The 21554-nt window shown below is 41.2% G+C and overlaps 3 protein-coding genes across 3 annotated transcripts; 1 reads left to right on the top strand and 2 right to left on the bottom strand.

Annotated features, from left to right (window-relative positions):
• Positions 1–734: 734 nt before the first annotated feature.
• Positions 735–1948, bottom strand: LOC138048435 (nephrocystin-3-like). Its single transcript, XM_068894626.1, has 3 exons — positions 1943–1948; positions 1284–1871; positions 735–1115 (listed from the first exon to the last, which is right to left on the bottom strand). The coding sequence occupies exons 1-3, from the start codon at positions 1946–1948 to the stop codon at positions 735–737; spliced, it is 975 nt and encodes a 324-aa protein (XP_068750727.1).
• Positions 1807–12865, bottom strand: LOC138049633 (uncharacterized). Its single transcript, XM_068896007.1, has 4 exons — positions 12478–12865; positions 8639–9560; positions 4687–7238; positions 1807–4308 (listed from the first exon to the last, which is right to left on the bottom strand). Exons 2-4 carry the CDS (start codon positions 9513–9515, stop codon positions 2059–2061), a joined length of 5679 nt encoding a protein of 1892 aa, XP_068752108.1. The 5' UTR covers positions 9516–9560; positions 12478–12865; the 3' UTR covers positions 1807–2058.
• On the top strand, positions 11127–21186 carry LOC138049630 (sodium/potassium/calcium exchanger 3-like). Its single transcript, XM_068896004.1, has 4 exons — positions 11127–11161; positions 15282–15638; positions 18488–18837; positions 19346–21186. The coding sequence occupies exons 1-4, from the start codon at positions 11142–11144 to the stop codon at positions 19675–19677; spliced, it is 1059 nt and encodes a 352-aa protein (XP_068752105.1). The 5' UTR covers positions 11127–11141; the 3' UTR covers positions 19678–21186.
• The last annotated feature ends 368 nt before the right edge of the window (positions 21187–21554 follow it).

Consider the following 21554-nt stretch of genomic DNA (forward strand, 5'->3'; position numbering starts at 1 on the left):
AAGAAACGATATCAAGATAACATAACCCTTTGGGAATTGACCGTTTTGTTTCAGGGTACAACATTAAGTTACCCGATTTGGTCTATTCTTGTCTTGCACTCACGTGATTAGACGGCCAAGTTGGTTTACAAAACAAAAGCAAAATGTCGCTCGCGTGTTATATAAGAATAAAGCCAAATTCCCAAAAGACTTTTTCGCTGTTGTTCAGTGCACCAACGTGGCAACCAAAGACGTCAGGTTCAAGCCAATGATTCTTTCTTTTCCCACAAAACCTGGTCTAAAAATGGACACTTTTTTGACGCTGATGAAGACAAACCTGATAATTGATTCTCACACCTGGGTAATGAACTCATGATGCAAGCCAAAAGAAAAATCATAAACTGCATACCAACGTGATCTGAAAAAAAAGTAACTTCGGCAGTGCTAAAGAAGTTTCTCCCTGGCATCTAAACAACAAAAAAATCTCCAAACAGCTTCATACGAACATTTAACACCAATTGATGAGACTCCAGCGAGGAAGAAAGAAAACCTAACAAGTGCTGTGTGAGCCCGAGTTCGAATCATGGTAAATATCAGCCGTCCTTGCATGATCTTCTCCGGACAGTTTTATCCGCACATCAAATGCCCGATACTTAACAAATGCTGTGTGGCCGCCCTAAGGGAATCGTATTATTAGCTCTGTTTGCATCATCTTTTCCCAACACTTTTATCCGTATATCTAACGACCGTTGCTTTCACTGTAGAGCAGAGGTAAAATCACCTAACGAATTCTGTATCACCCCAAGTAAATGGTAGCTATCAGCTGTGCTTGCATGATCTTCTCTGAACACTTTTAATAGCACTAGCAATGCCCGTTTAGCAGACTGGAGAGCAAAAGTAAAATCACCTAACGAATGCTGTGTCACCCCGAGTGAATCGTAACTTTCCGCTGTGCTTGCATGATCTTCTCCGAACACTTTTATTCGCATTTGCAATGCCCGTTTGCCAGACTGGAGAGCAGAGGTAAAATCACCTAACGAATAGTGTGTCACCCCTAGTGAATGATAACTATCGGCTGTGCTTGCATGATCTTCTTTGAAGACTTTTATGCGAACTAGCAATGCCCGTTTGGCAGACTGGAGAGCAGAGGTAAAATCACCTAACGAATTCCGTATCACGCCAAGTAAATGTCAACTATCAGCTGTGCTTGCATGATCTTCTCCGAACACTTTTATTTGCACTTGCAATGCCCGTTTGGTAGACTGGAGAGCAGAGGTAAAATCATGTAACAAATTTTGTATCACCCCAAGTAAATCGTAACTATCAGCTGTGCTTGCATGATCTTCTCTGAATAGTTTTATTTGCACTTGCAATGCCCGTTTGGTAGACTGGAGAGCAGAGGTAAAATCATGTAACAAATTTTGTATCACCCCAAGTAAATCGTAACTATCAGCTGTGCTTGCATGATCTTCTCTGAATAGTTTTATTCGCACTTGCAATGCCCGTTTAGCAGACTGGAGAGCAGAGGTAAAATCACCTAACGAATTCAGTGTCACCCCAAGTGAATCGTAACTATTGGCTGTGCTACCATGATCTTGTCCAACCACTTTTGTCCGTATATCTAACGACCGTTGCTTTGACTGTAGAGCAGAGGTAAAATAACCTAACGAACTCTGTATCACCCCGAGTAAATGGTAACTATCAGTTGTGCTTGCATGATCTTCTCCGAACACTTTTATTCGCACTTGCAATCCCCGTTTGGCAGACTGGAGAGCAGAGGTAAAATCACCTAACGAATGCTGTGTGACCCCGAGTAAATGGTAACTATCAGTTGTGCTTGCATGATCTTCTCCGAACACTTTTATTCGCACTTGCAATCCCCGTTTGGCAGACTGGAGAGCAGAGGTAAAATCAAATAACGAATCCTGTGTCACCCCGAGTGAATGGTAACTATCAGCTAGGCTTGCATGATCTTCTCCGAATAGTTTTATTTGCACTTGCAATGCCCCTTTGGCGGACTGGAGAGCAGAGGTAAAATCACCTAACGAATGCTGTGTGACCCCAAGTAAACGGTAACTATCAGCTGTGCTTGCATGATCTTCTCGGAAAAGTTTTATTCGCACTCTCAATGCCCGTTTGGCAGACTGGAGAGCAGAGGTAAAAGGAACCTAACGAATTCTGTATCACCCCAAGTAAATGGTAACTATCAGCTGTGCTTGCATGATCTTTTCCGAAAACGTTTATTCGCACTTGCAATGCCCGTTTGGCAGACTGGAGAGCAGAGGTAAAATCACCTAAGGAATGCTGTGTGACCCCGAGTGAATCGTAACTATCAGCTGTGCTTGCATGATCTTCTCCGAATAGTTTTATTCGCGCTTGCAATGCCCGTTTGGCAGACTGGAGAGCAGAGGTAAAATCACCTAACGAATGCTCTATCACCCCAAGGGAATGGTAACTATCAGCTGTGCATGCATGATCTTTACCGAACACTTTTATTCGCGCTTGCAATGCCCGTTTGGCAGACTGGAGAGCAGAGGTAAAATCACCTAACGAATGCTGGGTCACCCCGAGTGAATAGTAACTATCAGCTGTGCTTGCATGATCTTCTCCGAAAAGTTTTATTCGCACTTGCAATGCCCGTTTGGCAGAGTGGAGAGCAGAGCTAAAATCACCTAACGAATGCTGTGTCACCCCAAGTGAATGGTAACTATTAGCTGTGCTTCCATGATCTTGTCCAACCACTTTTGTCCGTATATCTAACGACCGTTGCTTTGACTGTAGAGCAGAAGTAAAATCACCTAACGAATTCTGGATCACCCCAAGTAAATGGTAAGTGGCGGCTGTGCTTGCATGATCTTCTCCGAACACTTTTATTTGCACTTGCAATGCCCGTTTGGTAGACTGCAGAGCAGAGGTAAAATCACCTAACGAATTCTGTATCACCCCAAGTAAATGGTAACTATCAGCTGTGCTTGCACGATCTTCTCCGAACACTTTTATTCGCACTTGCAATGCCCGTTTGGCAGACTTGAGAGCAGAGGTAAAATCACCTAACGAATGCTGTGTCACCCCGAGAGAATCGTAACTATCAGCTGTGCTTGCATGATCTTCTCCGAATAGCTTTTTTCGCACTTGCAATGCTCGTTTGGCAGACTGGAGAGCAGAGGTAAAATCACCTAACGAATGCTGTTTCACCCGGAGTGAATCGTAACTATCAGCTGTGCTTGCATGATCTTCTCCGAATAGTTTTATTCGCACTTGCAATTCCCGTTTGGCAGACTGCAGAGCAGAGGTAAAATCACCTAACGAATGCTGTGTCACCCCAATTAACTGGTAACTATCAGCTGTGCTTGTATGATCTTCTCCGAATAGTTTTATTCGCACTTGCAATGCCCGTTTGGCAGACTGGAGAGCAGAGGTAAAGTCATCTAACGAATTCTTTATCACCCCAAGTAAGTGGTAACTATCAGCTGTGCTTGCATGATCTTCTCCAAACACTTTTATTCGCACTTCCAATGCCCGTGTAGCAGACTGGAGAGCAGAGGTAAAATCACCTAACGAATGCTGTGTCACCCCGAGTGAATCGTAACTATCAGCTGTGCTTGCATGATTTTCTCCGAATAGTTTTCTTCGCACTTGCAATGCCCGTTTGGCAGACTGGAGAGCAGAGGTAAAATCACCTAAGGAATGCTGTGTGACCCCGAGTGAATCGTAACTATCAGCTGTGCTTGCATGATCTTCTCCGAATAGTTTTACTCGCACTTGCAATGCCAGTTTGGCAGACTGGAGAGCAGAGGTAAAATCATCTAACGAATTCTGTATCACCCCAAGTAAATGGTAACTATCAGCTGTGCATGCATGATCTTTACCGAACACTTTTATTCGCGCTTGCAATGCCCGTTTGGCAGACTGGAGAGCAGAGGTAAAATCACCTAACGAATGCTGTGTCACCCCGAGTGAATAGTAACTATCAGCTGTGCTTGCATGATCTTCTCCGAATAGTTTTATTCGCACTTGCAATGCCCGTTTGGCAGAGTGGAGAGCAGAGGTAAAATCACCTAACGAATGCTGTGTCACTCCGAGTGAGTGGTAACTATTGGCTGTGCTTCTATGATCTTGTCCAACCACTTTTGTCCGTATATCTAACGACCTTTTCTTTGACTGTAGAGCAGAGGTAAAATCACCTAACGAATTCTGTATCACGCCAAGAAAATGGTAACTATCAGCTGTGCTTGCATGATCTTCTCCGAACACTTTTATTCGCACTTGCAATGCCCGTTTAGCAGACTGGAGAGCAGAGGTAAAATCACCTAACGAATACTGTGCCATCTCGAGTAAATGGTAACTATCAGCCGTGCTTGCATGATCTTCTCTGAACACTTTTATTCGCACTACCAATGCCCGTTTAGCAGAGTGGAGAGCAGAGGTAAAATCACCTAACGAATTCTGTATCACCCCAAGTAAATGGTAACTATCAGCTGTCCTTGCATGATCTTCTCTGAACACTTTTATTCGCGCTTGCAATGCCCGTTTGGCAGACTGGAGAGCAGAGGTAAAATCACCTAACGAATTCTGTATCACCCCAAGTAAATGGTAACTATCAGCTGTGCTTGCATGATCTTTTCCGAAAACGTTTATTCGCACTTGCAATGCCCGTTTGGCAGACTGGAGAGCAGAGGTAAAATCATCTAACGAATTCTGTATCACACCAAGTAAGTGGTAACTATCAGCTGTGCTTGCATGATCTTCTCCGAACACTTTTATTCGCACTTGCAATGCCCGTTTAGCAGACTGGAGAGCAGAGGTAAAATCACCTAACGAATACTGTGCCATCTCGAGTAAATGGTAACTATCAGCTGTGCTTGCATGATTTTCTCCGAACACCTTTATTCGCACTTGCAATGCCCGTTTGGCAGAGTGGAGAGCAGAAGTAAAATCACCCAGCGAATACTGTGTCTCCCCGAGTGAATGGTAGCTATGGGCTAAGAATGCATTTTCTTCCTGTCTATTTGTTCTCAATATGATATTAAGAGCGCACGTTTTGAAATATAGAGCCTTTGAGTAGTTCTTTTTGCTTTGGTGCAATTCACCGAAGTCTTGGTAGAACTTTGCGAGAGGCTGTTTGCATTCTTTAGAACGAAAGGTCACGGTTGAATCAACTTTCCCCTCTGGGCCTGAAGAGATATGTTTGAATTGCTCGAGTGTTGCTTGGTGACGTGTGACTGATTCTTCGAAACCTGATCCGCCAACAATTCCCTCTTCTGTGAATGTTGACCCCAGAAGTGCCATAACATTACCGCAAAAATGAAACAAATAAAAAGGGGTTTTGGAATTTATCTGGAGATCATTTAATATTCGAAGGGCAGGGTTGATTACAAATTGCTGGGTGTCAGTGTCAAAGAAGTTTTTTGCAGCTTTCCGGATGTGAAATATAACTAGCAATTGCAATGGCCAATAATTACCCGAGTCAAAAGTGTTTGTTTGAAGCTTTTTGCAATTTTTTGGTTCTTTTCCTTTGCATCCAAGAGGTGGAATAACAATGAGTTGCTCGTCTGCCGCGGAATTGCATTCTTTGCGTGCTTTGTTATAGTAGTAAGTCGAGGTAGATGGGTCGTTTAAGAACTGATAATAGACAGCAATGACTTGGTAAACAACGAGCTTCAGAATTTTCTGCTCTCCACCTTCATGCATTAACGAAAGAGCCTCTAGCAGGCATTGTATCCCGCTCTTAACTTTGCCAATAACAAGCTGACAGATGCCAAAGTAACACAAGTATTTACTCCTTTCATCATCAGCACCTGAACAAGATGTCGACTCCATTTCATATGCCTTCTTGAGAAGTTGCATTGCATTTCCTTCTGCTCCCCAAGTAATTTCAGCAAAAGATTTAGAAACTAATAGATGCCTCTGGTAATGTATATTTCCCAGAGCACTGGCTGCCTTTAAGGCCGAATCGTAGATATTATCAAAATTATAAGATTCTGTGGAACACCAAAACAGCGAGTCCAGAAACATTTCTGCCTTTATCAAAACTTTGAAAACATTCTCGGCTATCCTGGGATCTGTGCAACCGTCTACTAGGCTTTCTATGAAAAGCTGTTTTTCCTCATAGAATGCAACGAATGCATCCATGGAATAACAATCTAGAAACTCATCGTTCAATTTGTCGAAACGAGAAATGAAATACGCATGGAAACGGCACTTTGCAATTGCTACTATTTCTTCCATACGCTGTTCGCCTGCTTCTTTAGCATATGACTGAAGGAGCTTATGCATTGCAAATTTTCCAGAGTGGGAGTTTGAATCGAGAAGAGACTTTCTTCTAAGTCGCTGCAACATTTTCTTGGTCTCAATCACCCCCGTAACATTCAATACAGCTGAGGCGAGATCCGTGGTAAAACATCCCGGAAGAACAGACAAAGACACAAATGCTTCTTTTTCTGCGGGAGAAAGTCGGAGGAAAGACTTTTCATACAGCAACTTTATTCGTTGATTAGCTGGATAATCTGGATTGTCTAAGATATCGACGATACGTTCTGTTGCGGACTCAGTGATTTCGTTCAAACACTGACTTGTTTGAACATCATCTTCACAAACTAGAGAGCACATTAACATCATTGCAAGAGGCACACACCCACATATTTGGGCAATTCTTGCGCAGTCATCAGGACTAGTATTTGGCACCAATTCATGAACTAGAGCATGAGATGAGGTATCGTCTAGTGGCCTTATTCTTACTGATTTGTGACCTTGGAAATTCAAGTTCATAAACTCAAATGATTCTCGTGTGGTCACCACCAGAGTTATCTTCTCATTTTGCATGAGAATTTCTTCAAATAGTTGCAGGACGTCTTCCTTTACTTTTGGAATTCCACTCTCTAGTAGATCATCTACATTATCAAGAATAAATACGAGTGAGTCTGAAATGTTGCCGAGGGCCTCGATTAACTCATCTTCTAATGACAGAGGCTGACTCGTGGTGGGTTGCCTTACAAGACTGAAAAGCTTCGATGTCAGATCTGCCTTTGTCTGGAGTCCTCGTGACGAAAGAAAACAAACAGGAAAGCCTTGAGACTGCAGTTGGTGCCCCACTGCTATTGCCACCGATGTTTTTCCGAACCCGGGTGAGCCCCAGATCGTCACGATTCGGGTATGTTCGGAACTCACGAGATCCACGATCTCTTTGCATTCACTCTGTCGGCCAGTGAAGTTTGGAACCATTGAAGGAAGACGAGATCTTGGGACTGTTGGCTTGATGTCTTTGTAATGCAAAGTAAATACAAAGTAGACATTTCTTACTTGTTATTATTTTTTGGATATCCTTTGTCTCGTTGAGACTTTGTAAACTGTAGAGAAGATTTGAAGAAGTAAGAACAAATATCATGTTTAACTTTGTGCACATAACTGAAATTATAATTCAACAGACATATTTCCCATTGTAGAGGTAGCAAAATGTATTTTGCAGTCATTTAAACAAAGACAGACCCTATGCAATATTGGCCACATTCCTGAGATGACATCACTGCAGAAAATCCTCATCACGGCATAAATTAAAGAAAATTTGCTTGTGATGTCATCTCAGAAATTAGCCTATGGCTTTGGTTGGCTTAGCTGTAGAACAAATTTAATGACTACTGTACCGAAACAAATAAAGACATTAGTCTTTATAAATCAACACATTGATACACTGCCCAAATATGGTCATGAAGCTCTCGATAGATGCAGGTCTACATGACGTCTTCTTAACAATTATTCCATGAGCGCGCGATGGAGATGAGATGATAGATAGCCAACGAGGCGTAGATTTAGATTTCGCAAGAGAATGTGAAAATGACGGACCGGCGCCGCTTCACAAATGTTACAAGTTTGGAATCTTTCATTTGTTATCAATATGTTGAGTTATAATACAGTTATAGCGCGCAAGCTTGCGTGATATCGCCTAATTTTAGCCGACTCCGCCCTTGGCCTCGTCGGCTAAGTATTAGGCGATATCACGCTCGCTTTCGCGCTATAACTATTAAATAGCCCGCACTTCAATGTAATATCTACATTTCTTTCATTGACTCCTTTCACGGGAACACATGAGCCCAACAAATTTACCTGTTCAGTTGGTAGAGAATTGCACCTTTGGAACCACCTGAATTTTGACACAATTGCTTAAATTGTCTAGAAAAGTGCGAGGATCGTTTATCTCTTTGGTTTCAACTACTGTACCTCTCGGAAATGTTTAAATTACAACGCTTATAAAAGAAAGTGTCCTTGTGAACTAAGGAAAGGATTTAAAACTTCCCACATGAAAACTTGTATGTTGACTTCACTTTTCGATCCAATCACTTTCCAAACAGTCACGCAGTCTTACAAATGTTAACAGTTGTGACACTTTCAAAAACGTAAGAATATCTTTTGTAGTGGAAAACAAACCTAGAAGAACCACGCGGCAAGTGCACAAGTAGTTTCGAGCGGTATTGTAACAGTCTCGTTTATTTTTATGTGACTTGTGTCTTTTTTTAAACGACACAAGATATGGTTTTCATTGATACACGGAAGATCTGTCTGTCTTGTTGTCATCTTTTCATCGTAAGTAAGTTGTTTATTACGCCTATTGCTATATCCTGCTTTTTGAAAAGAGGCTTGAAAACAGTTTAGTCCTTCTTTTTACCTTTATTTTCTGTTTCTGTATTTCGTTCCTCTTCCTTCTTTTTTAGCTCATGGATCTCCTTTCCTAACGCACTTATATCTTCCTGTTGCATCCTCAAGCCCTCCTCAGCTGAATTCATCTGCTCCGCAACCCTTTGCTCTAGCAGAGCGACCTCTTCTTTGCTGGCAGTGAGGCTTTCCACTTTCTGTTCTATGGCTGCTAAGGACTCCTCAATCTTTTCCATATCTGCATTTCTGCTCTCTAAACATTTTATGTGTGCTTGCTTCTCTTCCCTTACCTGTTGTTCCAACTTACGGACTTCTGCTATTGGAAAGTCAGATGCAGTCAAACTTCCAAAGGCATCAATCGATGCAGTTGAAATTCCCAGAGCTTTGAACGCGTCTTTAGCATACTGAATGTTCTGGTCAAATGTTGCTTTGTCCATCTCCAAGCGAGAGGAATGACAAACCGTATTCCTCAAACGCCGAAGCTGATCAATGGCCAGTGCAAAGGTTTCGGCATTATCACCTACTGGGCTCAACACAGATCCATGGAAACTTCCATGAGGAATAGCTCGGGGCTTCACATACAAATCACTAAGTGTTGTGTAACGCATGCTGAAGGATTTTGCATAGATAGTAGCCTGGAATAAGGCAGTGCAATCCCATTCATTGTACGACTGGTTGGTAGGAACTTTAGTTGTCCCTCCCTCTGTAGAGAGAAAGAGATTTCTCACAGCAGTGGAGTCATCCCAAAGCTGGTATCCAGGGCGATGCCCAATGGTGGTGTCCCACATCGTCTTAAAAGTCTGACGTAAAGCGTTTGGGAATTCATTTAAAACCAGAGACAAACACTTGAAATGATTTAACTCCTCGTCACGATAAGGGTGCAAGGACATCACGAATTAGTGATAATAAAGCAATGTCACAGCAGCGAAAAGGACCTAAACCAAAAATAAATGAATAAATATAATGCATAAGCGGATTTCATTTCATTCTCCTCTTACGGGAAAAGAAGAATGATTGCTCTTTCTGGAATGATGCGCTTTAACCTGCTCTCTAGAAGAGAATAAATTTGAAAGTTTTGATGTTTGAAACAGAATTTTTTAAAGACACAGTGGGAAAAGAGTTCCATTACTCGCTCCGTGTCGACGACTTTTGCCTGGCTTACAAAATGAGTTTAAAATTTGCACGGAAACCTATCCAATACACAATGATTCATTCTAAGTTGAAGCGGCGCAGAATCCTTCCGTCGCAGAACTGCGCCGAAAACGTTACTATGCGTAAACAAAAGCCCTATCCAATATGCTTTTTCCTTAATTAGGTATCAGATATAGTGTAGACATACCCAAAAAGATCTCATTTTAGTAACCAACATGTTAGAACATATTTTGACGGCAACTCCGGTTTGGAGAAATTTGAATGAAGCTTGCCATGTTTTAATCCGGAGACCCAGTGTTTCAGGCGTTTCGATACTCCAGCCAATCCTTTTTCATCCATCAAAATAAGTAAGAGGGAAATCAATGAAACACTAAAGTGTTTTTAGAGATAAAATATAGCCTTTATGGGACAGAGACCTAAAAAAAAATGCGACCAAGCGCGCGTGTGCTGCAAATCCACGCAGGATCAGGCCCTCGCTCTCGCGTTGCCTGGCCGGGGACATCGTGTTGTGTTCTTGGGCAAGACACTTCACTCTCACGGTGTCTCGCTCCACCCAGGGGGGAGTTGAATTACTCCTAGTCGCTTCATGGTACAGTAACCGGAGATAAGCGCCAGCCCGATGGGCCTGATGGGTCTTCTAGGCTCGTAGCAGACTTTACCTTACCAGTTAGCAAACGATAGAAATTAATAGTTTCAACATGTTGGAAGACACTTCAGTCGGGCTGATATAAACTTCTGTAATTTTAAATTAAGAAAAATCTACTTACTAAATGTTGCGCGGAGTGTTTGGAGTGTTCTACGAATATTCTGCAGTTTGATAAAAACTAGGAAAATCCTTAGCATGCAGAAGTATCGAAGAAATATTTTTGTAATGGTAAATTTATTTCCATCATGAATGGCAAATTGGTCTTTTTATAATTAGAGTTGGCGATTTACTGACGGACTCGGACAAAATTGATAAACTCAGAATAAATATGCGACCCTATTCACCTTTTCTTAACCTCTTCATCATCATCATCATAAATCCTTATGGCCCCCATTGGGGTATAGAGTCGCTTAACCTCTTAAACAGGCTCAAACCAGTTTTCACACTTCAAAAAAACTGTACTGTTGGGAAGGATTGAATCTACCCAACTGCTTCACTTAACGGCAATGTTATGGTACCATACGAAACACCAATAACTGCACTCATCAATGTGACGTAATAGGTTACCACGGCAACAAAAAAGGCATCCAAAAACACCATATATTGCTGGAGAGTAATTATCAGGCAAAGATAAAACTCTCTGCAAAGTTGAAAAAAATTATCTGGAGCAGCTTCATAGCTACCTTCACAATCGGACACTATACATAGGGCATCTTAGATGGTTTTTTTGTTTCCAAGGTAATTTATTATTTATTACGTCACATGAATATGTCCATCTTGTTATAAAGCAATTATTGCCGTTTCATTTGGTACCATAACATTACCGTCAAGTGAAACAGTGTCGTAGGCTTAATCCTACAAATAAGACATCCCTCCAAATTGTTGAAACCGGTTTGAGCGACCTTAAACGAGATTTTTGAGTTTATAATTGCAATAGATACGATTACTATAAAATGGGTTCTGTGAGGATTGGAGCCCACAACAGGGAACAGTATTTCGATCTTCAAGTACATGCAAATTTCGACGTGAATTCTTGCCGGAAGTAATTTGTCTTAGAATTTACGATTACGATCCAAAACTCCTAATTCATACTGAGTTCAAAACGATCAACTGAATTGGAAATAAATTACATGCTAGCATTTGGTGCAGTCTTTTTGTTTAATATTGTCAGTGCAAAATATGAAACAGATACTGTGGCAAAGAAATAGCATCCTACAGGAAATGGACAGAAATATTCTACTCAGGCTGCTCACTTTGAAGAGCTACGGACGAATCCCTTGAATATTCTTGCTTGCCCTATCACTACAGTTCCTTGGATATATGTAATCAATTGATGCACTGACACCAACATTAGAACTACAGCACTGTTTAGAGTCGACGTAGTGTTCTGCCTATGACAGAGGGAACATGATTCATTGTTATTACTTACTAATTTTAATTAAACAATACATTCCCTTGCGCAGGAAAAATACTTTGAAGCCGTCTTTTAGGGCGCTTTTTGTCCAACACAAGAGAAGTCGACTTAACTCGAAGCTGGGTTGCCAAAACTAGCAATAAGGTAGTTTAAATTTGATGAAACCGGAATATTAAAGAATCGTGTATCATTTTTGTCTACCACATTTTCCGCATGGATATGCTCAAATGCGCTTTACTACGACGAACAGAGCAAAAAATGTTTCATACCAAACAAAACATGGCTAAGCACCCCAGCTGGCAGGAGACAACTAATTGGCTTTTTATAAAGTATGGTAGAGGTGAATTTGGGATCAACGAAACCCTGCGACACCACATGAAACTCAGTGACCTCTTAACCACAACACCTATATGTGTATCAACCAGACGTTTGTGTAAGGTGCGCATAATGAGATTATATCATTTTCTTATGTACGAATTGTTAGTTCAGAATTACTGTGTTAGCAAACATCTACAAGAAGGAGATTAGAATGGCTTGTTCGGTGTTTACATCATGATGGCGGAAGTGATCCCATCTTCTCAATAAATTCACTAAGCTGTGATTTCATATTTGGAAGATGCATGGGGAAGACATTACTCACCTCAAAGAAGGACCTCAAACCTATGACGTCCAGTGTAGGCACAATCAGTGTAAACTGCAACTCAAAGTGAAAGGAATGATGTTTTGTGGGAATGGTATGACTAATGAAGGTGCTCACATTGTCACGCAAATGTTGCCATTAAATTCCTGACTTCTTGTTTTATAATGCTTAAATAGACTCGAGGGATTGCTTCCCTCACTGATGATTATCTCAAACCTTCTACCTGTAAAGGACTCGTAAGGGAATCACGTTCAACTAGTTGCTTTATATAGATGTTGACTGTTTTTGTCTGAGAAAATCTGTGGGCCACCGTATCTTCGTATATCGAGATCACAGTCCATTCAACTGTGACATTTGATATTTTCTCTTGGTTTTATTTAGAACCAAATATTCCGCAGTCATGGCAACGACGGCGAGGGTTAAAGACATTTCACAAATACATTTTGTAAGGCTGAGCTTTTGCTGAGTAACAAACATGACAAAGTTGCAAGCTCTTTCAAGTTTTGAAGCCCAATTCGTTGACAACACGGTGCGTTCTGCCGCCTATTCGCCTGTTTAACAAGAAGTGTGAACGATGACGTCAGCCATTCCCTGTGTAGCTGGCGGTGTTCTAGGCGCGTGGAATAAAGTTTTAAGTAAGTTTTGGCGGCGGAGCCGCTAATCGCGAGCAGCGAAGCCGGGAGGAGAATGAATTGGTCTTCCTGTGCTGCAGAATCATCGTGTGAAGAACGGCGGCGCTTGTCCACCGCTAGCTGGACCGCAGAAAATCCACAGATAAACACAACGTATATCGCACCAAACTTCTTTTAGTCTCCTTCGCAGCCGTTTTTTTGGATTTCACGCAACGCTCCCCCAAAGAACTTTGGCGGGAGCGTTGCGTGACATTCATTCCGAGCACGAGTGCTTGCAAAACTGATCAAAGGGCCCTTCATGTTTCTAAAATTATGTTGAATTACGCAATAGATGTCTATCGCAACATACATCCTGTATGGAAACGCGAGGCAACTTAAAAGCGCGTGACGAGCTACCTGTGTGACTTTAAAGATTAAACCAAATCGAAACAAGGCATAGAAACTCGTTCTTAGGGGCACTTACAGAGGCTTATGGCAATACATGCTATTCTTATGCAAATAAGTGCCGAGCATTCTGCAGTTTAGCTCAGCAAGAAATGGCATGGGCTGAATTCATTTGAACAGCCAAGCAAACAATGGAAGGCAAAATCGCTACGTGATCCTAAATTGTCACTAAATGTTACGAGTAATGTTGTTTATGATCAACTGCTTTTTTTAGCTGGCAATTTTAGACATTACAATCAATTCCTTAAAATAGCAGTTTACCTTGCAACTTTATATATGTGAATATTTTTAATTTAATAGAGGGTCTTCTGAATAATAAATAATTCTTTATTTTTATCAGAGAATTCAATGTAATAGATGTAAGATCTAAGATCTTAAAAACTTTATGCATTGATTAACTGTCTTCCACCTGGAAGATAGCAGATGGAAGTATCACTCAATATAAGAATATGAATGTGAGCACTGACATGCGCAGAATGACTTCAATCTTATGTTGTTTGACACAATGAAGGCTGACCTTTCAGGAGGAAGACTAGGTAATCAGTAAATAAAGTTGTGGAGTATTAAGTCTCTGGTTAGACGTTTTCCATTCTGGGTGTACACACAGGGCTTAAAGATAAAATAGAATTACAATAATTATTAATGTGAGTGTTCAGAACTTAAAAATGTACTTGTAGTACTTTTACTCCGAATTTAAGGTAGCTATTGACTGGTGAATATGTACAAATGTAGGAAACCAGGAAGTGAAATTTAATGTTAACTTCCATAAATGAATGAAGATATGTATTCCAACCTTTGATGATGACTTGGGGAAACTTGGATGATTACTAATAATGATTGTTTGTTAAAATATCCGTTGCATCAACTAAAGTTGACCATTTCAAAGCTTTAACTACAATACAAATACAAACGCTCGTGTTTTATCGTTGTTTGTTTCAGAGAGCGCGGATGCTAGACTTTCGGGCATTCGATCACATATTGCGCCGATCATCTCGAAACTTCAACATCCCCCCCCCCCCCCCACCCCGGGAATTTGAACTTTTGAAGATTGGATCGTACAAACTCCCGCCTCCACGGGCCAAAATGGTGTTCAAATGCCTTAACCTATCGTCTGCTCACAAATGCTATATCTCTTCCTTTAAACTCTTACATGTCAACCAAACACGTGTTTTATAGCTGTTAGCGACTTCGGCGCCCGAAAAAAAAATCATTTGAAACCTGACACCTCCGGTTCAATTTTCCCCACCCCACGCAGGCAAAGGTCAAATTCCCCACTCCCCGGGCACAGAAGCTAGTCAAATGCCCGGGGTTTGCCTGGCGGGGAAGGGGGGGGGGGTGGGGGGGGTTCAAGTTTCGATTTGATCGGCGCATTTAGAGTAGAGTAAGAGATTTAGCACGCGAGATACGAAAAATATATATTGATTTTCTATCCAAAATTTACGGTTTTTCTCAGAATAGAAACTACAGTTGTTGTATGAAAGCTACATTCGATAGTTTCGCACCTTTGGAGTTGTTACTTCGGTTAACACATACATATGCTATACTTTCCAGGATAAAATTAGGCCAGACAAACTTCAAAATCAAGAAATTACATTGTCCTTCGATAAGAAATTCTTGTTTTGACCCGAAAGCTTCGTTTCGCGCGTTCTGACACTAAGACCGCTGAGACTTGGGCTCAACTGTAATAAAAGCTATTTGAGTTTCACTGTTGTCTTATTGATTTCGCAGGCCAGAGGCACTAGCAATGGCATGTTCCTATTCAATCTATATAATTATGATGTACTTTGATAAACGAATCGAGGCTTGGGTCTACAAGATAACGAACACAGGCAGCCCAAAGTTCAAATCCGATTTACACGCTTCCAACGGTATCGGCAAAACCATTAACAACGGATACGAAAATATAGCTTCTGACGAGAAGGAAGAAAGCCAAGTGGAAGAAAAGAGTGAATTTGTTACCACTAAAGAACAACCAGACCCTGAAAAGGAAAAGGCTTCGAGAGAAAAAGGAGATGATAAGGAACAAGAGAAAGAACAAGATGAGAAAGAAGAAGATGATGGCGAGGCGAAACCACTTATGAGTAAGTTTTATACATGCACTGATCTCGGTCTATGACTTCTGAATTGGAAGCAGAGATAGCAGACTGGAGTTGAGAGCACTCGCCTTTCATTAAAAGGGCCTTTGATCTACTTGGGCGACATGAACGAAAACTTCACCTCAAAATAGAACTTTGCTGTATTGTAAGTCCTTCACTATTACATGTTTTCTATCTCGTTCAAATCGCGCAGTGTGGGCGAAGTATCTCAAAAACAAATTGGTGCGAGCGGTTTCAGGGTAAAAATAGCGAATGAAAGGTTCACATTAGTATGCTCACATAGTCGTCAAAACTTCAAATTTGGTGATTTCACGGCGTTGTCGTGCAGAGTACGGCAGAAATACTTCCTAAAATGCGTGCCACACGTGCAGCACGATTTGTTTCTTCTTTTAACCAATGATAATAAGGAGATTAGGGAGCTTAAGCAACGACAACGGCGACGGCAACGAGAGCGTCACAAATTTGCATATTTGGTAGGCAAAAACAATAGCTTTGCACGCCCTGCACGAGTGTTTTTCACTTTTGTCCATTTCTTTGCCGTCGTCAGCAAAACTACAACGTGAAACAGCCAAATTTGAGGTTTTATGGACAACGTCATTACTTGAGGATAAATTTTCATTTTCTGCCCTAAATTGAGCGCCGTTCCTACCAGCGTCATTTTTGAGGAACTACCACACCCCCGTCATATTAAAAAAGTTGAAATAGTAACGAAGCGATTACAACAACGCGAATTTATATTTTGAGATGACGTTCTCGTTGCCGTCGCCGTTGTCGTTGCTTAAGCTCCCTATTAAGCAACGACAACGGCGACGGCAAGGAGAACGTCACAAATTTGAATATTAAAGGCTAGTTTTCACTAGCGACGGACTCGGAGTCTCTAATTTCCCTTTCGTAAACAAGCGATGCCATTTTTGACGGTCGATGCCATTCTTAGTAACCAAGCCTTTTTTATTCGGTTAGCTGTCAATAAACTGTTAGGATTAGCTTCATTTAAATACTTTAAAATTGCCACCTTGAAGCCGTTGTTTTGGTAGTGTAGAGGTTAAGTGCATTTGCTATTAAACCATTGGACCGAATTCGAATTCTAATATTTTTCTAAAATTTTTCTCAGTTTTCTTAAAATTCTAAGTGACAAACGCTCCTAATCTAGTCCAAGATTAAGTATTTTTTCCTCATTTGCAAACGACAAACTTAACAGTGAAAATTGTCTCGTCCAAATGGCATCGCTTGTTTACGAAAGGGAAAATTGCGTCTGAGTCGTAAATACAGAATACTTCATGGAAAGTGCGCGCGTGCGGTGTTTACACACGAGTTGTGGCGTATCAGAAATCGAACAAGTGAACGAAGCAAACGAGTGAGATTTCTGATACAAAACAACGAGTGTGTAAACACCGTACGCGCGCACTTTCCATGAAGTCTTCTATATTTATTATATACATACTGAGATTTACACACTGAAAAGCCGCAGAGTAAATTTTCGTTCGCAAACCGATGTAAACCAATCAAATGTCGTGAAAATCAAAGCTCGGGGTCTTAAGCTGAGTCATCAGCTCGACGGAATCGGAGTCAGAAGAACCAGAACGTTCCCAATTTCTTCCGACTCCGCTTATGACTCCGTCGCTTATGATCCCGAAGTGAGTGAAACTAGATTGTCGGAATCGGAAGCAGAAGCGAAAGAACCAACCAATCACAATACTTGGAATCCAGCATTGTGATTGGTTTATTCTTCCGTTTCTGCTTCCGACTCAGACAATGCAGTTTTGACTGGATTCCGACTCTGACCCCGACTCTGTCGTTAGTGAAAACCAGCCTTTAGTTGGAAAAAACAATAGCTTTGCCCACCCTGCACGTGCGTTTTTCAATTTTGTCCATTTCTTTGCCGTCCTCTGCAAAACAACGTGAAATGGCCAATTTTGAGGTTTTAATTTATGGAGAACGCCAGCACTTGAGAATGTATTTTCATTTTCTCTCCTAAATTAAGCGCCGTTCCGACCAGCGTCATTTTTGAGGAACTACCACACCCTTGTCATATTAAAAAGGTTAAAATAGTCAACAAGGGATAACAATAACCTGAATTTATATTTTGAGATGACGTTCTGATTGCCGTCGTCGTCGTCGGAATGAGTTTAAGAGCGTTTAAACTTTGCCTCAACAACCATTCAACACTTCTTTTGTTATCGCGAATGTTGAATGAACTTGAAGCCGTTAAACCCGGAGCTGTAGAATACTTTGTTAAAAAATTAAATCTTTTACTGGAAATAGTGTATTGAAACATAGAACGTTTCGGCCATAAACCATGGCCTTCATCAGCTAATGCTGGAGGTCACGTGACCTGGACAGATCACGTGACAGGCGACCAGATAAGCGCCTCAGCACCCGGTCCCAGTAAAAGATTTAATTCTTTACTGGATGATTAGAAATTGTAAACTTATGTAGAATACTTTGCTCGGGTGCATAAGTGGGGGACATTTAGAGTGGTTTTCAATTGAGGGTCGAAAGTAATTAGTGAATTACTTTCGTTTTGCATTACTTCACTCAGTGATTGGTTCAAAGTTCTCGCGCCAATGTTTCACCCAATCAGAAGTCAAACCAAAACCAATCGTGGCTCGCGCGTGCAGATTTTCCCGCGCTTTGTGTCGGCTACGTGTAATAACTTTGAACTGTCTCAGTCCTTTTTGATTTGCCAAAGTAATTACTTTGGTTTTGGTTTTACGACATTCATTTGAAAACCGCTCTATCACGTGAGTTGAATAGCTGTTGCGATACTGTGAGCATTAAAGCGAGAGAAAGCAAGCCACGCCTGTAAGTGATAGTAAGTCACTTTTTCTACTCAGGCAGGGGTGATGACCATTTAAAGCACCGCCCGGTCCCAGATCTCACGCTAGGGACACCGTTCAACCCCCCGGAGCGACTGGCGGCCAGATTATGCTGGTTCATTGGCCTCCCAATCAACATAGCGTACTATTTCACCATTCCGGATGTGAAGAAGGAATCCTGCCACAAGTGGGTGGCTGTCACTTTTATAGCTTGCATTTTCTGGATCGGAGTCTCATCATACACCCTCGTTTGGATGGTTACAATTATTGGATACACGTTCGGGATCCCGGATGCAATCATGGGTCTCACACTCGTCGCTTTTGGAAGCAGTATACCAGATTGCTCATCGAGCCTGTTCATCGCTCGGAAAGGTAGGCTAGTTTTCTATTCCACTTCATCATATTGCTGGTTTCGTATCTCGCGATCAGACGCCGTGATTCTGCTGAAATCAAACTTCGGAAGGCGTAAGCATAAAAAATGGAGCTCAACTCTAGAAGAAATAGTTGAGGGAAACAGTGTAGTAGCCATTTCTCTGTTCAGGGATAAAAAAAATAGTCACCATGGCGTCGTTTGAAGAACTAGAATAAGATGTCATTTGGAGCGTCACGAAACATTCGCTGAATGACGGCTCAACTGTCTGTCCGTAAAAGGCGCCATAGTTAACATTAAAAACCTTTCCTCGACCTGAAAGCAACAATTTAACAGTATGCTCCACGCAAAGCTTTCCCCGAAGGTTTTTAGGGAGGAGAGAAAAAATTCCCAAAATATCTCTGAAGGTTCGAAAGAACCTGGGAGAATAGCGCCGGGAAGGAGTTTGCAGTGGGCTAAAGTTTTTATTTTGCATCGTTTAGTGAAACGCTTCCTTTTGTTATTTTTCAGGTGACGGCGACATGGCTGTACCAAACACAGTCGGCAGTAACACGTTTGACATCTTTCTTTGCCTCGGTGTACCATGGTTTATTAAGACAACACTCTGGGGTAATCATGAACCGATTGTTGTCAGCAGTCGTGGACTTTTTATGTCGTGTTTTTTCATCTTGGGGTCCGTTGCCATTGCCTTTTTTGTTCTATTTTTAAACAAGTGGGTTTTGAACCGAAAAGTTGGCTGTGTGTTTATAATTATTTATTTAATATTTCTGGCAGGGTCGATATTTGTTGAAATGTACGTTTTTGCAGGGTTTAACCCATCTATGTGCATTGTTGATGTTTGAATAACGAGAGTTTTCCTTTACCTTCTGAGCCCGGTCGTTCGAAAGCCGATTAACTTAATCCAGGATTAGCGTAAACTTTTGTTTCACGTTTTCAACTTTTTGGTAAAAGTTTCGTTTGCTTATTTTTGTTTCTCAAGATTGACTTCTTTTAATGTAAAGTTTTGCCAAATATCAGCGTTGAACAGCACTTGGGAGTAGAGAAACAAACTCCTTGGTTAGTTTTTAATCTAGGATTAGCGCTAATCGGCTTTTGAACAACCGGGCCCTGAAGAGTAATTTTAATCTGTGGAGAATTTAGAAAGCACCGAAGAGACAGGCCCGCGAAGGGGAACTGGGACGAATGCCGAGGAGGATACAAGGCAGGCCCCTTTCCATTCCAACACGATCTTTTCCTTAAATGAAGGATTATCCTTGATTGTCAGTTTGCTCCAAATGAAGTATTATCCTCCATTTGGATTACTTTGTCCCAGGACTTGTGGTAGCGGATAAAAGAAAAAAAATTTAAAGTTGTCTGTGGACAGGACTTGAGACCGGAGCACCCAGTTTGAGCGAACTGTTTTTATCTACTTAACCACTACAGATCACCTGACTGGTAAACGTGCCCATTATTCACCAAAACATATTGGTATATATATCTAATCATTGCTGAATAATGTTTAAGTCTAAGTCCTGGATTAGTCACGGTGTTAACTGGTCCCAGTACATCATCCATCGTCCACAAAAAGAATCTAACATTGACCAGACAGTGTGGGATTGTGAATTAGAAGGAGAAATCGCCCATCGCCGGATCCTATCGAGAGCAAAATATGGGCAAAAACACTTTAAATTCAGGCAAAATTCAATATATTCAAGTCCGTAGATAGATAATTTTGACGACTGAATAAAACCATGGACTCAGTATATAACGAATAAAACAATTCTTTTTTTATACTGAATAAGTGTAATAATAAATTTTCAAATATCAGTAAGAGATGTGGATGTGTGGCTTATAAAGGTTCTATACATTTGTCTTGCCATTTTAAAATTGTTGTTTCTTTTTGCTAAAAAAGCTTTTTTACACGCATGTGCTTCTTCGCGAAAATTTCATCTTAGTCGTGCCGTGTACTGAGGTGTCGTTTACTGTAAATGCATCTACCAAAATGTTCTAGAGTTTATCGGAGTATAATGTATTGTATTGTAACTTAGGGCATCGAGTAGAGAACTGTTATACCGTGGATGCCAGAAGAATGTTTTCCATGGTGCGAGACAACGCAACGCAAGACGAAGACAATTGAGTTCTTAGTCGTTACCTTTGACCTGAGTAGCTTTCTCTCGAACCTTGGAAAACACTCTTCTGGCACCAAGGGCAGGGTTGTTACTGCAAAGCGTTCAAAACGTAGTGGAGTGAAATTTATGCAGCTTCTATAGCTACATAGCAACATAGCTTTTATAGTTTCTATCAAATAGAATACGTTTTGGCTAATCTGCCACTTACTATAAAATAAAGTTACAAAACAGTGAAAAGAAAAATTTTATTATGATCAGTGAATACACCATTTTACAGTTGTAACTAAGTTACCTGGACTACGAATGGAAGCGAGGCTGCCGGTTACCCTGTTTTGATACAACAAACCTTTTTGCTTTTCTAATGTTAATGTAGACCCGTTTGAATTACAACAACACAATTTATCTGACAAAGGAAGTGTGGTCTGTATCAATAAAATGTCACCGGCAGCCTCGCAGCCATTCAGAGGCTTGGTCACTGAGCAAACAACCGTAAAACTAAGAGAGTCAAAACTCTCTCACCATTTATGACCAACATTTGCGACAAACACCAGTTTCTGCGTTGACGCATTGTGATTTACTTCTGCAGTTGAAAGCCATCCGTCCTGGCCATT

This window comes from Montipora capricornis, chromosome 5 (assembly GCF_036669925.1).
Source record: "Montipora capricornis isolate CH-2021 chromosome 5, ASM3666992v2, whole genome shotgun sequence".
Classification (NCBI taxonomy): Eukaryota; Metazoa; Cnidaria; class Anthozoa; order Scleractinia; family Acroporidae; genus Montipora; species Montipora capricornis.